Source organism: Cataglyphis hispanica, chromosome 11 (genome assembly GCF_021464435.1).
Source record: "Cataglyphis hispanica isolate Lineage 1 chromosome 11, ULB_Chis1_1.0, whole genome shotgun sequence".
NCBI classification, from domain to species: Eukaryota; Metazoa; Arthropoda; class Insecta; order Hymenoptera; family Formicidae; genus Cataglyphis; species Cataglyphis hispanica.
The window spans coordinates 1,816,195-1,833,753 of record NC_065964.1 but is presented as its reverse complement, the minus strand read 5'-3'; the positions used below and the strand labels follow the sequence as shown (position 1 = coordinate 1,833,753).

General features: G+C 34.1%; 2 protein-coding genes across 2 annotated transcripts in view; one reads left to right on the top strand and one right to left on the bottom strand.

Annotated features, from left to right (window-relative positions):
• LOC126852676 (F-box/LRR-repeat protein 14) overlaps nucleotides 1–17,559 on the top strand; it is a 56,807-nt gene that overhangs the window by 14,236 nt on the left and 25,012 nt on the right. The window lies entirely within an intron of this gene.
• On the bottom strand, nucleotides 12,536–13,613 carry LOC126852939 (histone-lysine N-methyltransferase SETMAR-like). The gene is made up of 2 exons (XM_050598238.1): nucleotides 13,552–13,613; nucleotides 12,536–13,436 (listed from the first exon to the last, which is right to left on the bottom strand). Exons 1-2 carry the CDS (start codon nucleotides 13,611–13,613, stop codon nucleotides 12,536–12,538), a joined length of 963 nt encoding a protein of 320 aa, XP_050454195.1.

Below are 17,559 nucleotides of genomic sequence, written 5' to 3'. Positions count from 1 at the left end.
TTCGTCAAGCAGAACTTTATTTTGTTTTACAATCTTAACTGAAAGTAAGATTTAAGTGAACGCAAGACAGCGAAATTGTAATGTTCATTAAGGAATTCAGTGATCGATTGATTATCGAAAAATAAAATTTAGACTTACGGAATTCAAGCGGGGTACGCGCGTTAAGGGAGCCAATAGTATCGGAGATCCGGAGAAATCATATGATCCTTCGATCAAGAGACGCGAGATTCACACATGACCTTTCGGTAGTATACGTATACTATGTAAAATAGATCGAGAAGAATGCGAAAACTAAACGAAGCCATATTATTTTCCTTTATTCTCCGACAGTAAAGTATATCGCTAACCAATCATACGCAATATTTTGATTTCACATGTTAATGATATATTTCATGTATATGAAATATATCAAATTTTATATATATTATATTTTATAATATAAATTATTATTATTTATTATAAAATATATCATATTTTATAATAAATACCATATTTCACATATTAATGATTTATTTGTAGTTTGAAAAAAATATATACAACAAAATAAATGAGCCAATATATTATTATAATAATACATAGTTGCATAATAATAATATTATTACCATATTCAATGAATTAGATCTTTGCACAATAAAAAAACGAAAAAAGAAATTGAAAATAACGTTATACATGGAATTATATTAGAATATATAATTTACTATAGATATTTATATCAAAATAATTCATGTCAAAACAATACTATGCTTGAATATGCAAATTTTAAATAATTTAATTGTTTAAATACTTCTTATTTAAAAAATATTAGCTTTAATAATTTAAAGATTTTTCTCTATATTTTTTGAAATTTTATCCTTAACAGATATCGCGCGAGCTCTATACATATACTATAGATTCGTTTTGTACAAAGAATGCAATTATAAATGTAATATTATATGAAACAATTTTTTTCAATGTTTAATAATTGTATCAATAAATATTATTGATACGATTATTATATAGGTATCAATATTTATACAGGGTGTCCGATAATTCGCGGATTAATTCGCGGATTAATGAAAAGATCACATACATAAAACGGAGCACGCATTATGTGTGTATTTCTTTTGGTTGCCATAGCGAAGCATGCTCGCAAACTGCTCCTCCCATTGCTTCGCCGCGGACCGAATATCAATTGACAGTGGGAGGCATTTTCGCGCCACGAGCTTTTCGCGGCACTTCGTTGGCTGATCTTTTAAAATTAATATTTTCTTAAATATTGAGAAAATCACAAAATGGTACAGGACTTTTCTATTCAGAATAACATCCTCTACCTTCCCTTAAAGGGTAATCCGCGAATTATCGGACACCCTGTATATTTGACAGAGTTGAATAAATATATTACATATATTTTAGAGTTAAATAAAAAAAAAGATAAAAAATTAATTATGATGATCGGTAAAATTACAGCTAGATAGCGACAAAAATTATAACCATAGACACAGTATATCTAGATCGAGCGTTTGCTTTTTTTTTAAGGAGTGGAGAAAAAATGCACATAGAAAAGGATAAACTCTGTTTTGTGCCCCTTGCGTTCTTTCTCTTTCATGTAAGTAAAAACAGAGAAACGAGAAATGTGGATATTTTCTTCCTATGTCCTTTTCTATGTGCATCTTTATTCTCACTTCTCAACACTCGATCTAGATATACTATATCTATGATTATAACATATATTTTTAAAAAATAGCCGAAAATCAAAATGTGCAACAATCGCAAGAAATAAATAGCTATTGCGAGTGGAAAATAAATCGACTGCACATCAACTTCGGAATAATGTGCGATCTTAAGATGTACAAGTACATTATAAATTTATATAATTTTTTACAAAAAAAGATTTTTTTAAAAGAAATATACCAAAAAATTGACATTTGATAATATAAAATTGTGAGTAAAATAGCTAATGGAATAAAACAGAATAAATAATACAAATAAATAATAAAAATCACGTTCTTAATAAAAGATAGAAGAAAACATTCATTTTAATATAAAATTGTTGATTAATATTATATTACATTCTTAAATAATTTATATAAAAAACAAAAAATAATATTTTATATTATTTATGCTATTATAAGAAGGAAATAAAGTTATTATTTAAACCATGAATTTAGTAGGACCGTTAATAAAAAAACCTGTATATCTTTTTTTTCTATTAGCTATTAAATATCAAAATACTTTTAAAAATTTTTGATAAAATGGATGTAACGCATTTTGAAAGCACATTATATTAAATACTCTTAAAAATACATAAAAAGCACATAAATCCATCATTTTAACTTTTTGATTGTATATATAATTGTACATGTTGTCATTTTAATGAGTGGGGATGCTAACTTACGTTAAGCCAGCATTCTTACTTTCAATTGCGATTTTTCGCTACCGCTCAAGCACAAAAATCGTCAATAGAGCACATAATTAGCATATAAAGAGCATTTAATTTCTGCATATGTTATTTTGATGGAGCTCTTGGTGCTCCATATATACAAATAAAGTCTTTTATAAAAGCTTTAACTATAAAACGTCGGTGGTTTGTAGATGACATGCAACAGAATATTTAGTTAGCAAATCTTGGATGATTAAAATATACGAGTTATTTCTACTGGTGGTAGGTTATGGTCTCATAACACCCATAGATATTTTATCGAATGCAATTCCAGAGGTATCTGTTATTAACATGGGCTGTTTAATTTTTACTTTTGTTAGTTTCTTTATTTGACAGTTTCTAAAATTATTTATAAATTTCTGAATATCTTTTTTTATTGTTAGCCAATAATAATTTGATGGATTCTGTTATATTTTTTAAAATTATCTTGTGACTTCCGATTTTAGTCGCGTGTTTTTATATATAATGTTTTTTTGCTTTGATCAGGACATTTTATTAAAGATTTACAAATAGTTAAATAATTATAGATAAATCCAATAAAAATCTTTTCAAGTTTTTATACATATAGATTCAAGTATAGTATCATATAAATCGCTTTGGGCTATACTGAGATTTCATATTTAATTCCGTAATTATATCGCGCAAGAATCTTATATAACTTTAAATGTTGCTTGACTTGATTAAAGCTTTTTCATCTTGCTTTATAAGCATGTTTATAGAAAATTTGTCATTATTTGTATTAGTAATTTGAGCTCTCGTAAATATAAGATCTTCGTATTTTGAAAGCTTGTTTTCTTTATGGTAGTCTTTTGATCCTTTATCTACTGGCGAACCATTCAACTCTGTAAAAATAACATGATGATCTTTTTTGTTAATAGCGAATTTGTGAGTTTCATTTATTTTGAAAGAGTTTTCATTATGTGAAGAGTTCAGTTGGTTATTTTTCGCTATTCTAGGCAAGATGAGTACTTCAGCTCCTATAGCTTCTGCTCTTCTTTGCCTCTCAATTTTTTCTGATACTTTGATCCCATACTTAGCTGTGAACACCTTAGCTGGAAAGTTTTTTGTATTTTTCTTTGTTATTTTAAAAATTACAGCTTCTTCACAAAGGAATATACATGAATGTCATATCGTTATTAAGAGATTCTTGATTTGAAAATTTCCAATCTCTTGTAGCTCCGTTCTCTTCATAGTAAAGAGTATACTCTGTTTTAGGCTGTCTAAGAACATATTTCCAAGACCTAACGATCTTTTTGAGAATGATGGGTCAAATCCTTGGTATCTTACAGCGTACACCATCTTGGCGATGAGTTGCATATCAGATCGATCAAATATAACCGAACCTACTATGAGATTAAAGTTTCTTGTAGTTAAGCCTGATAGTTTAAGCATCTGAAGAATTTGATCTATGAATGATTGGACTCTCGACGCGTTAAATCATGCTTATCTTGCTGGTCATGCACTAGATCAATTTCCTCTAACCAGACAGGTGTATTTAATATGTCCCGTTCTGGGATCTCCTCTATTGGAGGAATTTTTCGTATATCAAGCAAACGACATTCTCATTGATCATGTAATCTACAGTATGTTGATTCTATAAAATTGAGAGGAATATTATGAGATACGCTCCTCCGCAGACATAAACAATGATGGTCATTGTGCCACAGAGTGTCTGGTAAATGAAATAATCATAATTAGAAGACATATACATATATAGATAAAAGTATAAGTGCATAATAACAGTGTGATGTATAAATGGTTTGTTCTTAAATTTTAAATCTAATTATATCTATCGAATCCAGGCCGCGGTTATAATAAAATTATCCTGCTTTCCTTCATCCTGGATCCACACGTCTTGAAGTTTTTACTAATTTTAATTTATTTACATGCATCACTCTGGATTTTCCTTTAAAATCTATTTTACGTTATTCATTGATAATTTTTCGAGAATGGTATAGGGACCAGAGTATTGATCTGAAAGTTTTCCTTTACTTGGCTTTTTCAATAAATAGACCTTATCGCTAATTTTAAAATTTTGTGTATTTAAATTTCTATCATATTTTTTACTTTTTTCTTTTGACTATATCAAATTTTGCTTAGTCAATTCCTGTGAAGATTTCAATGTATCGAATAAATTAGATAGTCTTAATAGGGTTGTTCTACAGTTTCTTCAAGAATAGGAGAGGATGGTACTCTAAAAGATATTAACTACATCCGTACGCGGCGTGTAACGCATATCCATGAATTAAAGTATCAAATATTATTGTAATTAATCTTATGATAATAAATACGCCAAAAACGCCGGCGGTCGCCGCGCCAAAGGTAATAAATCCATTCCAAATTTTTGCTAAGATATTATTATAAACTTGGTTTAACGAATCTTCGGCTAAATTTCGCAAGGATACGGTGTCTGATTGAATTTCTTGGCCTGTGAAGCCTCGAGCGATGGTATGTAATACAGCGCTTTTCTCAGTTGGAAACATAACGTGATCTCGTAAGTTATTGAGGTCTTGTTGTGTGTATATGCCGCTAGTGGATAAGGATTTGGGAGTTAAATATTTCCAGGATAATTCATTCATTTGCCCACCGTTCGTTTGGACACCGCTCGTATGCAGGCACGCACGCACACATACACACGCACGCAAGGGGGGCCTTCGGCCCCCCTCCCGCACCCGCCGGTAGGCAAGGTGAATCCCTTAACAACTTACAAAATGCTACATTGTGTGTGTCAAATAAATGGTGTCCAAACGAACGGTGGGCAAATGAACGGTGTCCAAATAAACGGTGGGCCAATGAACGGTGTCCAAGTGAACGGTGCGCGTCTTTCTGTGTCCAAACGAACGGTGTCCAAGTAAACGATGCGTATTTTTTTACGTGTCCAAAAGTTACTGTGTCCAAAATTATTGTGTCCAAATGCACTGTGTCCAATTGAACCGTGTGCAAATTCTCGTGTCCACTTGAGACGTGTCCAATTGCACCGTGTCCAATTGTACGTGTCCAAGTGTACGCCACTCCCTGAATGTGACTGGTAGTTCTGTATGGCAAGAGTTTGTTTTCCTAAGTGAATCTTCAATAGGGATACACTTTATAATGTGTATTTCTCAATTACAGCCATGTAACCAGGTGATTTCATTATTCGGTATGCGAACTCGTCAGGTCATATTGCTGCAAGTGATAGAGTGTTTTGTATCACTTGTTTCTTGAATTCGCACATTTGTTGGAAAAGACCTTGAAATTTAGTCCCTCGTAAAGAACATCGTAATTTTTGAAGCTGCAAACGGTATTTGGAATACCTTTCCAAAATGTATATCCATTGTCCGAGTCTACATGCTTTCTTCTTGAGGTCGCAGACAGTTCCAGAATGAAGTAAAATTTTTCCTGAGCTTAATTTGACGGGTACAAACACGGTTCTCAAAGATATTTTAACGGTCGCTTGGACTATTACTTCGTCCCAAGTGCCATAATAATCGGAGTATTGCTCCTTTGCGTCTATATTTATTTTACCGGCAAGGGTAACACTCCTATAATATATGTGATTGGATTTCAGACCGTCTATAATTTCGGAATTTCCTATCTTTGAAAGACCTTCTTTATGCATTTGTATGCATCTGCTACCAGAGGTTTCCTGCAGATAACTAGCGTAACCGTTCTACACTGCAGATATGCGGGAATGTATCCATGATAAATCGTTCTCATTATTTCAATTTTACATTGTAAGACTTCTGCATAACTAGGCAATTGTAGTAATTGAATATAAATATTTGTAGTTGTCGGTGTATCTATACTTAGATCGCATTCTCCGGAGCGTAGTAAAAATATAGTAGTAACGTTAAGGTATGCTCCTCCGCAGTCGTACGCAATAATAGTCGTGGTGCCAGAGAGTAGCGTTGAAATTAATGGTATCTAATGAGTAATAAAAAAAAATTGATTAGAATATATATGTATTCGTATAACGTTGTAATGTATAAGCGGTTTTTAGTGATTTATAGATATATATAAATTTTTGTTAAATAAAATTACTGGATCCAAGAATGCAAGCCGTAGTTATAACACAAATTCTTTATTGCTTTTCTTCGGATCGACGTGTTGCTAAGTTTTTGCTAACTACAATTTATTCACATGTATCACTCTGGGTCCTCTATAATCGATTTTTACGTTATTCATTGGCAAACTTCAAGGATAGTATGAGGACCAGAGTATTGATCTGTTAATTTGCCCATAGAAGATTCTTTTAATGGATAAACCTTATCTCCAACTTTAAAATTTTGTGTATTTAATTTCTTGTCTAATATAATATAGTACAATATAATATCTTTTATTCTCTTCTTTTGATTTTATTAAGTTTTGTTTTGCCAATTCTTGAGAAGATTTTAAAGTATCAAAAAGGTAGTAAGATAGTAGAGTTGTTCTGTTATTTCCTCGAGGATCGGTGTTGAGGATTCAGGATTCTTGGAAGGTGTCCGAAGACTAAAGCATAAGGAATGTAATTGGTTCCTTCGTGCACGAAGCTATTATAAGCGAACATGGCAGGTTTGATATGTTTGTCCCAGTATCGGCAGTATTATTAGTATACATTTTTAGATATTTTGTTAGTATATGATGGGATCTTTCTATGGAGCCATTTGATTGAGGATAGTAAGCAGTGGTTCTGTATTGTTTTATTTTGAAATAGGAAGCGATAGTTTTCATTAGAGAAGTGAAAAAGGTAGGAGCTTGGTCAATTAATATTGCCTTGGGAGCACCGTAGATGCAAATGAATTCTTTAATAAATGCTTCTGCAATAGATAAAGAGTTTGCCACTTGTAATGACGCTACCACTGAATATTTAGTTAAGAGGTCTTGTATGGTTAAAATATATGAATTATTGTTTCTCGTCGTGGGTAAAGGACCCATAATGTCCATGGATATTTTATCGAAAGCTGCTCCTGGTGTAATAAGCATGGGTTGTTAGTTTTAATTCTGGTTAACTTTTTTATTTGACAATTACGACAATTCTTTATGTATTCTTAAATATCCCTTTTCATAGTTGGCCAATAATAGTTTTGCCTGAGTCTATGATATGTTTTGTTATATCCACCAATTTTCATGGCGTGTTTCTCGTAAATTAAATTCGCTCTTTCTTCCGGATTTGGGATTCTTATAAGAGATTTGCAGACAGTTAACTTTAAAGGTAAATCTGAAAGGAATCCTTTTATATTTTTATGTATAAAAATCCATGGTATTGAATCGTAAAAATTGTTCTGGGATAAACTAACTGATTTTAGATTGAGTTCTAATATTACGTCGCGTAATGATCTTATGCAATTTAGTATCGTTTGCTTCAATTAGCGTCCTATCGTCTCGTCTATTGGTATGTTTATCAAAAATTTCCCATAACTTATATTAGTCACTCGCCCGCGTGTGAAAGTTAAGTCCGTATATTTAGGGAGTTTATTTTTCCTTTGATAGTCTTTAGTTCCTTTATCTACCGGTAATCCGCTCAAATCAGTGAAAATTATATGGTGATCTTTTCTTGATAACAGAGTCGCGAGTCTCAATTATTTTAAAAGAGTTATCGTCAGAAGTTGATTGGAGAGATATTCATTCAGCGTCATCTGGTTCGCTTTCGGAATTTTCATAAGTTGATATAGATTTGTTTTCTTCAGAGTCTATAATATGATCTTCTTCTAAATTCTGATTTATACCGTTATATCGTTTTTATAAAACTAACAATTGCGCTTTAATAAAATTATACATACAATTTCATTAAAACCTAGCGAAAGTAATTCTTCGAATACAATATTAAATTATATAAAATATACGTCTAAAAATTACGTCGGTAAATTATTTATTTGTGTTCGTACATCGCGCTCGATTTCTTCAAAATTACCTCTAACTGTAAGTTTTATAATTTCGCAATCTATATAAGACAAGGGAAGTTTTAATTCTATTTCGTTAATCAGGTATTTGGAGCACATGTTGATGGTATTGGTAATGGAAATTAGCCGTGCCAAATGAGCGTCCACATATCTTGCGATATCTTCCAGACCGACAAAAGTAGCTTTCTGCATCACAATGGCGACGTTGTACGTTTTTTGCTTCTTCAATGGTGGCTGCTCTTCCGTCTCGTTATTATTCGCTGGTTGTTCCGCATTTTCCTTAAAGCTCACTATCACTGCCCTTGTTCCGTAAGCGATTGTGAAGCCGATGGAAATATTGTTGATAATAATCGGACTTGGTTTGGATTTTTGATTCTCGCATAAATACTGCTCATCTGCTCCATGCTGATTTGAAATTGCTGCCAGGTGTCGGTGTCGAGACATATTTCATCTGCATAATTACCTATTAATTTTACAATCGGTACAAAGCAATTTTCGCTCGTCGCCTGCAATCTCACGTGAATCTTCTTAATAAACGATGCATTAAGCCCATACGTCATCGATAATACTAAATATCGCTGATCGTTTCTTCTATCGATGACGGTCTTGAGGTCCGATTTGTTAATATCACAAACGTGAGTAGATTTAACAAAATCGGTTAGATTTTTTCGATCACTGGATACTTTTTTCGTGGCGGCATTTTTATCACTTTTTACTGAGAACTTAGTTAAACACTGGTCACAACAACGACGAATACTTGTACCAAAGCCGAAATGAAGATTTCGTATGAACAAACTCAAATGAATAAAATTCAGCGTTTTCTCGCGTTGCTTATACAGGGTGTCCGATAATTTGCGGATTACCCTTTAAGGGAAGGTAGAGGGTGTTATTCTGCATAGAAAAGTCCTGTACTATTTTGTGATTTTCTCAATATTTAAGAAAATATTAATTTTAAAAGATCAGCCAACGAAGTGCCGCGAAAAGCTCGTGGCGCGAAAATGCCTCCCACTGTCAATTGATGATCGGTCCGCGGCGAAGCAATGGGAGGAGCAGTTTGCGAGCATGCTTCGCTATGGCAATCAAAAGAAATTATAAAGAACCGCTCCATATCCGTGTATTTTCGCGTACACCTCTTTACGTCACAGATAATGCTTTAACAATTCCGACTCTCAATATTCACACATGTAAGACGCGAGGGTGGTGTATGAACCGCGGCGTAATACGCAATATTGAGATCGGCTGTCTAATAATATCTCGATAACTACTACTTTGCGCGTGACAATAAAAAAAGAAAACGTTAAAGACGATACTAATATACGATGCTCTACGTGTCTGTCGGCGGCGGCGAATATATGAGAGAGAGTGCGAATAAGATAACTCGAATGAGCAGCGCAAGCTCGACGGCCATTAATACGCAAATCTCACAAATTTTCACAAAATAATCACAAACGCGTGGCGCGACAACTAATTCGGCTGCCGCTCATTCGAATAGATCAACCTACTCACAAACGGCAGCTAAGGGTCGACGACGCTCGTCCCACTGATTTTTCTTCCTTCACAAGGTTCGCTCGTTATCGCTAACGTAATCAGAACCTGCGTTCTCGCTGGTATCACGTCGAACAGTGCCGAGCGATCGTCCTGCGGAAGACACGCCGGCGCGATAAATCGCGAATAGGCTACCTGTGGCGCTTCTGCGTTTCACAGGACCGTCCTTCGGGCCTCACGGTACTTGTGATTCGATGTACGAGTGATTATTTCGCCCCGTAATCAAAATTGTTCTTCGGCAGAGAGGTATAGGTTCCTCGGCAGCGTCCGGGTAGCTCCAGCTTCTATTTCCTCAAATAGTTCTCGGGATTGAGCTCCCTTTTCGCCCCATTGTTGAGACTCCCTCGCTTCGTGTGGGTGGAGTTGCCATCTCTTCTCGTCGGATTCCTCCGGTCCTCCGCTCTTTCTTTCCTGCCGAATACAAATATTAAATCCGACTGCAGATGCATTTCTGTGCTGTAAATTTTTCATATAAAGCGACATGGCGGTCCCTGCTCTTCTCTCGGCTCGGACGATCGCTTTCAGCTACTTCTTTTCCTGTGCTCCTTCTTCCGCCGGATGGGACCTCGCCGTCTTCCCTACCGAACTATTCCGCGGGCTCATAATAGAGCTTACGTGCTCGTAAGACAACACACAAGGAACGAAAAACATAGAAAGAACAGATCCGCTGATCTGCGATCGGGTCGCTCTCTCCCTAATTCGGGAGGACGCAGGCCCGAAAAACTGCCAGCGATCGGGCCCTTCGGCCCTTGTGACGGACGTCTCAAAAACGCCACGTCACTATATATATATATATATATATATTCGTATTTTTAATACTTTATCCATGACCTTAAAAATGACTGATCCTAAAGCTTTTACTGCGTTTTTAGTTATACCCTTAAGATCTAAGGTGTCTTTTATGTCAATGGGAGTACCATTTAACATTTTTATCTTTATTAGATTTACAGAGAATCCGGAATCTACCATAAGGTAACAATGACCTTTAAAATTTTTACACGTTATTACAACTCTTGGTTGATATTTATTTTAAAATTTGCTCCTTTATTGTGAAATTCGCTCCGATTTCGGCATTAGATATTTGTTGATCTTCGGATGAATTTAAGTTTTGATCCTCACAAGAAATTACAGGCGAGTCAATTTCTTTTACGCTAAAGAATTCGTCAATTCTATTATTTTTTTTTAAATCATTCAAGTCTCTGTTGCGATCAATTGGGAGTGCGCTTCTACTGTGCTATTTGGGTCGTCTCTTGGGTTGCATCTGCCGCGGGGCGGCCTTCTGTGTTTCCCGAACCTTGCATCGCATTTCGGTAGGCAAGTTTCCTACGTGCAGCGATTTCGTGTCTCGGGGTCTTATAACAGCGATAAACAATTGGAAAATTTGGTCCTGGTTGACCCGGGATTAGAATGTTTGATCCAAGGTTTTGAAGCGGGAGCATTAGCGTTGCTATTATTCTCTAAAATTGATATAGGCTGTTCGGCCTCTTCGCGCTTTACTGTGTATGAGTCTAACCTCATTGAAGGATTTGGTTTTGGGAAATGTCAGCGGTCGCGCTGTTTTTCTACCTCTAAATTATTGGTAATTTTTGCGGTTCATTCAATGGCATCATCTAAAGTAACCGGTTGGCGATATTCCATTCGGGTGATTACATCCGACGGTAGGCCGTTAATAAAGACTTCTAGGACTTTCTTTTCTACTTCATTATAAAATCCGCGAACATAACATCTCCCTTGACGTCGTTGACCGTCCAATATGGCTGTTCGCAAGTCTTTAATTCTTCCGGCAAATTTCAAAATTGTTTCATTCGATAATTTATATGCGTTTGCTAACTCGGCTTTATAATGAGCGACTGATTTATGTAGCGCAAAAATTGTTTTTAATTTATCGAGAAGATCTACGACCCGCGTATACGTAGTTCCTTCTATTACTTGATACGCGTCTCCCTCGATTTTATTTATAATAAATTGTACAAGTTGAGATTTTTGTATAAAAGGTACTAAATTACGTTTACATGCACAAGCGAATTGAAATACTGATATTTTATAGCCGTCATGATGCGGAATGTTTGCAAAATCTTTAATTTTAAAGCAGGCACAGTCATTGGCTGTGCTTCGGATGGAGGAGGAGCATTATTAATATCATCCGCATTCGTCATGGCCAGGTGGCTCATTTGCGCGTTGTTCATTAACATAAATTTCTTGTTCTAGATAATTAAATTGATCGGGTAAGTGTTGTAGTTTATTTAAATCAAATTGAATATTATTCAAGATTTGGTATAATGATTGTATATCTATCGACTTCACACGTTTAATCTTTTCGCGTTCCTTAACGGGTTTTGATTTTTTCTCTGTCTCCGCGTCAAGATTTACCGATCCGTGCGATCTAGTGATCCATGATTTTAATTATTAAGGGAAATAATATAAAATACTATAATTGAGGTAGTCGAAATCAAGCAAATGAAAAATTAATATGAGAATATTCTGGAATAATATAGCGGTCTATAAGTTGAAATAATACAATAATATATATATATATATATATATATATATATATATATATATATATATATACATATATTAGGTTGTCCCATAAGTTTCTTCCCTTTTTTTGATGCGAAATGAATACACGATATTTGTTGTTTGAGGTTGATTTATTGTGTTATATATGAACCGTTCTGTTCTATAACCTTCTTCCATCTCTCAGGAAGCCTCATTATGCCCTCTTTCCAAAATTGTTGAGGCTTACTTGCAAAATATTCATCTGTGTGCGTTTTATTTCGCTTATGGATTTGAAAGATTTACCACGGAGAGAATTTTTTAAGGAGAGGAACAAGTAATAATCGGAAGGAGCAAGGTCTGGGGAGTACGGAGGATGAGGTAGAACGTCCCAATCGAACTGTAATAATTTTTGTCTCACGACCATTGCAACATGCGGTCTTGCGTTGTCGTGATGGAAAACGACTCCTCGTCGGTTCACTAGTTCTGGCCGTTTCTCTGCTATGGCGGCTTTCAGTTGATCAAGTTGATTACAATATTTGTCAGCATTGATCGTTTCACCTTGAGGAAGGAGCTCGTAGTACACTACACCTTTCCAGTCCCACCAAATGGATAAAAGAACCTTCTTCGGATGAAGTCCAGGCTTCGCAACAGTTGAAGGTCTATTTTCCTTGGACCAAGTGCATTTTCGAGACACATTTTGATACAAAATCCAAGTCTCGTCTCCAGTGACAAGACTCTTTAAGAAAGGATTTCTTTCATGTCGCTGAAGAAGCAAATCGCACGTAGAGACGCGGTTCATAAGGCCGGTCTCCGTCAATAGGTGTGGAACCCAAACTTCATACCGATTTGCATATCCCATTTTGATCAAATGCTTATGTACCGTTGTCTTGGGAATGTTAGTGTCATCCACTATCTCGCGCACACTATATCGCGGATTTTCAGCGAGCACAGTCTTGATAAGGTCCGCATCCGTCGTTACTGGACGGCCGCTGCGGTCTTCATCTTGCAAATCGAAATTGCCGGCTCTAAATTTCTTAAACCAATTGCGGACGGTCCTAATGGTCGTAGTACCACTCCCGTAAACGGTGCAAATCTCGTCTGCAGTGTCCTTTGCACTATTGCCTTTTTTAAACAATGAAGCATAACATGCCGTAAATGCTTCTTTTGGTTCTCCATATTGAACAGGGCAGAAAAAATTTTAAAAGAGACTTTGTCACAAACGAAACGTACTTTGAAAGAGCTCTGGGACGACTGAAACCGATGCCATAAACGGCTAAGAGATAAGCCTGCATGTTTATATAAACATAGCCAGTCAGACTCATTCATAGCGTGGCGCGGAAGAAACTTATGGGACACCCTAATATATATATATATATGTATCAAATAGAACGGTATAATGTTATAATAATTGAATAATTATTAATTAGATTTTACGTAGAACTTGATAAAGTCTTTTATTACGGCCCTTATTATAATTTTATAGAATATCAGATTTTTATAATTAAAATTCAGAAAAATTAAAATTAATACTAATTTAAATTAAATTTTAGAATATCGGGAATAAGGTCAGTTAATCTCCTTTTTGAGTCGATTAAAATGAAAGTAGTCTCGCTTCTCTACAATGAAGCTTTTAGAACAAGATGGCGGATTTTTTATTTTTGAATTTGCTCTAGCTAGTGTATTTATGCTCCGATCGAATTGTAATTTAGAAGTAATGATATATAGCCTTCCCTGCGTTGAATGGATATACTTTTAATCCTTCAGGGTTATTAACAAAAAACATAATGGCGGAAAATTTGACTTCTCCGATTCGCCTAAAATTTTGTGTGGACCTTATTTTGGGTATTTAAAAATTATCTAGGGTACTTTTGACTAAAAAATCTCAAGTATATGAAAAAACAAAATGGCGGTCAAAAATCTTATTTTGGTCTGAAACGCCTGGCGCCAAAGTTTCGTTAAGTTTGAAGATAGTGAGGTATTTTTATAAATACCTGGGAATTAATAATAGTATAATAGTCATAATATGACTTAAAATATAATATAGGATTATAGGATATCTATATTTTTTCTGTAACAAAAATCTACCGGGTTTTCAAATTGTGTGGCCATTTTTTGATGTAGCCACTTTTAAACTAGGCATATTTGAAAAGATTATGGAATCGTGAAGAGGACAGTTGTATTAGGGGAACCGGAAAGTAATATCGTTTTTTTTTACATTAAATTCAAACAAATAAATTTTTAACAAGTTTTTATTTTTAATCAATGATGTAATCACCCTCGTTATCAACAACCTTTTGCTATCTAGTGTGCAAATTTTCAATGCCGGATCGATAAAAATCAATTGGTTTTTAGCAAAATATCTGGAGATGGCATTTTGGATATCATCCAAATTTTCAAATTTTTTGTCACATAGAAAGTGTTGTAGCGATCGGAATAAATGAAAATTCGATGGTGCAATGTCGAGCGAGTATGGTGGGTGAGGCAGTACTTCCCATTCCAATTCATTAATTTTTTCCAGGGTTCGTCTTGCGCAGTACGGTCTTGCATTACGATGTTGCAAAATAACGCCTTTTCTGTTGACAATCGCTAGACACTTTTCAATTAAAAATTGATTTACTCGATCCAATTGTTCACAGTAAAGGTCTGCATTCACAGTTTGTCCAGATTTCAGCACTTAAAAATGTAAGATTCCGCGAATACTCCATCAAACACACAAAAGCGCCTTTTTGGAATGTAAATCTGACTTAGCAGTACTTCGTGGCGATTCATTCGGAGAGAACTACTGCCTTTTGCGTTTTGGATTATCATAGAGGACCCATTTTTCATCTCCAGTGATCAAGTGATCAAAAAACACTTCTGTATTGTGCCGTTGAAGCAATAAGTTGCATGTAGTGGATCGGTTAGCTTTGTTTTCTTCAGACAGATTATGCGGGACCCAAACATCTGCTCTGCTTACTTTACCAATCTGCTGCAAATGTTCTTGGATGGTCGACCAAGGTTAGTTAAGAGTGTTTGACAGTTCCTCGATTGTCTGACACGGATTTGCTTTCACTTCCGCTCTTAATACGTCATTGTCTAAAGTTGTTGGTCTTCCTGATCGATACGAGTCGGAAAGATCAAAATTACCGAATCTGAACTTAGAAAATCACCTTTGGCATTTACGAACATCTAATGCACTTGGACAAACATAGCAAATGTTTTTGGTAGCAACTGTTACTACTACCCTTGTGAAACTCAAAAAGCATACAATGTCGGATATGTACCTCTTCTGGTATTTGGCTGGCCATTTCACCCAAAATTACAAAAAAAAATTTAAGATTTAATTATTTACAAGTAAACAAGTCACTTTAACCTCAAAATTTCTTTGGCATGACTTTGAAGTACACAATGAGCTGATAAATGATAAACAAATATTGACATGCGCAGAAACGATTACTTTCCGGTCCCCCTAATATATACATTAAGGATTTTGATGTATGATGATTTGACGTAGTTTGATGATATTATTTCTTAAATGTAAATTGACATCATAATTTAACGCGATCACTAAATGTCCAAACTTTTTTTATATTTTAAACCTATAAACAAGAGGTTGAATTATTTCTTTGTCTTTTTTTTTTGTATTATTAAAATTTGTACATTTTTATATTTAGATGGTATAAACTTTTGTAGGCTCGCGGGACAATGTCCGTTCGAAGAGTCTAATATTAACATACTGTTGATTGATAGCTAATGCATTCTTAAATGATCGTATCAACTGATCCAATCTCTCTAAAAAAAAAAATTAAAAGAGGAATTGAAGCGACAATAATAGGAACAACTTCATAGCGCGACATTAAAAATTTCTTACATGTTAAATGCGATTTAACTTAATCATGAGAGAATGAAACGTAGTTCGTTATACTTCGTTGTGTAGCGGAAAATAATGATGTCAAGATTGCACGTGATACTTCTGGGCTATTCAGGGATTGTAATCATCTTTGCTCGTTTGCTCAGCGTGAATTGTTCAAGCACCAAAATGTTACATTGCTAAGATTAAATCCCAATTTGCTAGGTATCCTAATTACATTTCAAATAAATTGCACTAGCGCAAATAAGATGACAAAAATTTTGAAAAATATTTTTTGAAAGAATATATTCCATCTTACTTTACGAATGTTGTGAATTTTATATTACACCATAATATATTATACCAAAATAACACAATCACACATTATATATATTCTTATATTTTCCACATATTCATTTTAAATAAAATATCAATCAGCAGCAAGTATGGCTGCTGCATTTATGAAACTTTGCACCAAGCATCCTTTATTAATAAGAGAAATATTTCTTTCCGATTTTGATGAGCTTTGAATGTTATAATTGATGGGAATGTACGATGCTGACAGGTAATACAATTACAATTTTTTTATTTTAATACATTTTATTTTAACTACTCATCGTACTATTTTTATTATAATATATTTAATATAATATAATATATTAATTTAATATAATATATTAAATATAAAAAATATGTGTATACATGTGTATACATGTGTATACATTTGTTGATATGTATTGCATTTGTTGATATTTTATTCAAATAATTTTTATTAACATATATTTATTTTATTAACATATATTTATTTAATTATTAACATATATATATTTATTATAATTCAACTTATATAAATTTATTTAACATTGACGTCGATTGATAAAAAGAACTTTGTATTTATTTATTATCTAACATCTGATATGAGGTTGATAAATTCATAATAGTTTCGTTTTTTAAACAGTAAGTGTAATATCTATCAAATTTTTGAAATATAAATAGTTAAATGAAAATATTTGTACAAAATAAATGTACAAATATATATATATATATATATATATATATATATATATATATATATATACAGGGTGTCCGATAATTCGCGGATTACCCTTTAAGGGAAGGTAGAGGATGTTATTCTGAATAGAAAAGTCCTGTACCATTTTGTGATTTTCTCAATATTTAAGAAAATATTAATTTTAAAAGATCAGCCAACAAAGTGCCGCGAAAAGCTCGTGGCGCAAAAATGCCTCCCACTGTCAATTGATACTCGGTCCGCGGCGAAGCAATGGGAGGAGCAGTTTGCGAGCATGCTTCGCTATGGCAACCGAAAAAAATACACACATAATGAAAAGATCACATACATAAAACGGAGCATGCATTATGTGTGTATTTCTTTTGGTTGCCATAGCGAA

Excerpts from the sequence above, each read along its gene's own strand:
- LOC126852939 (XM_050598238.1), bottom strand. The coding sequence starts at position 13,613 with ATGCAGGCTTATCTCTTAGCCGTTTATGGCATCGGTTTCAGTCGTCCC. Across the intron at positions 13,437-13,551 it reads CGTCCCAGAGCTCTTTCAAA|TGCAAAGGACACTGCAGACG; the intron begins GTACGTTTCGTT and ends AAAAGGCAATAG.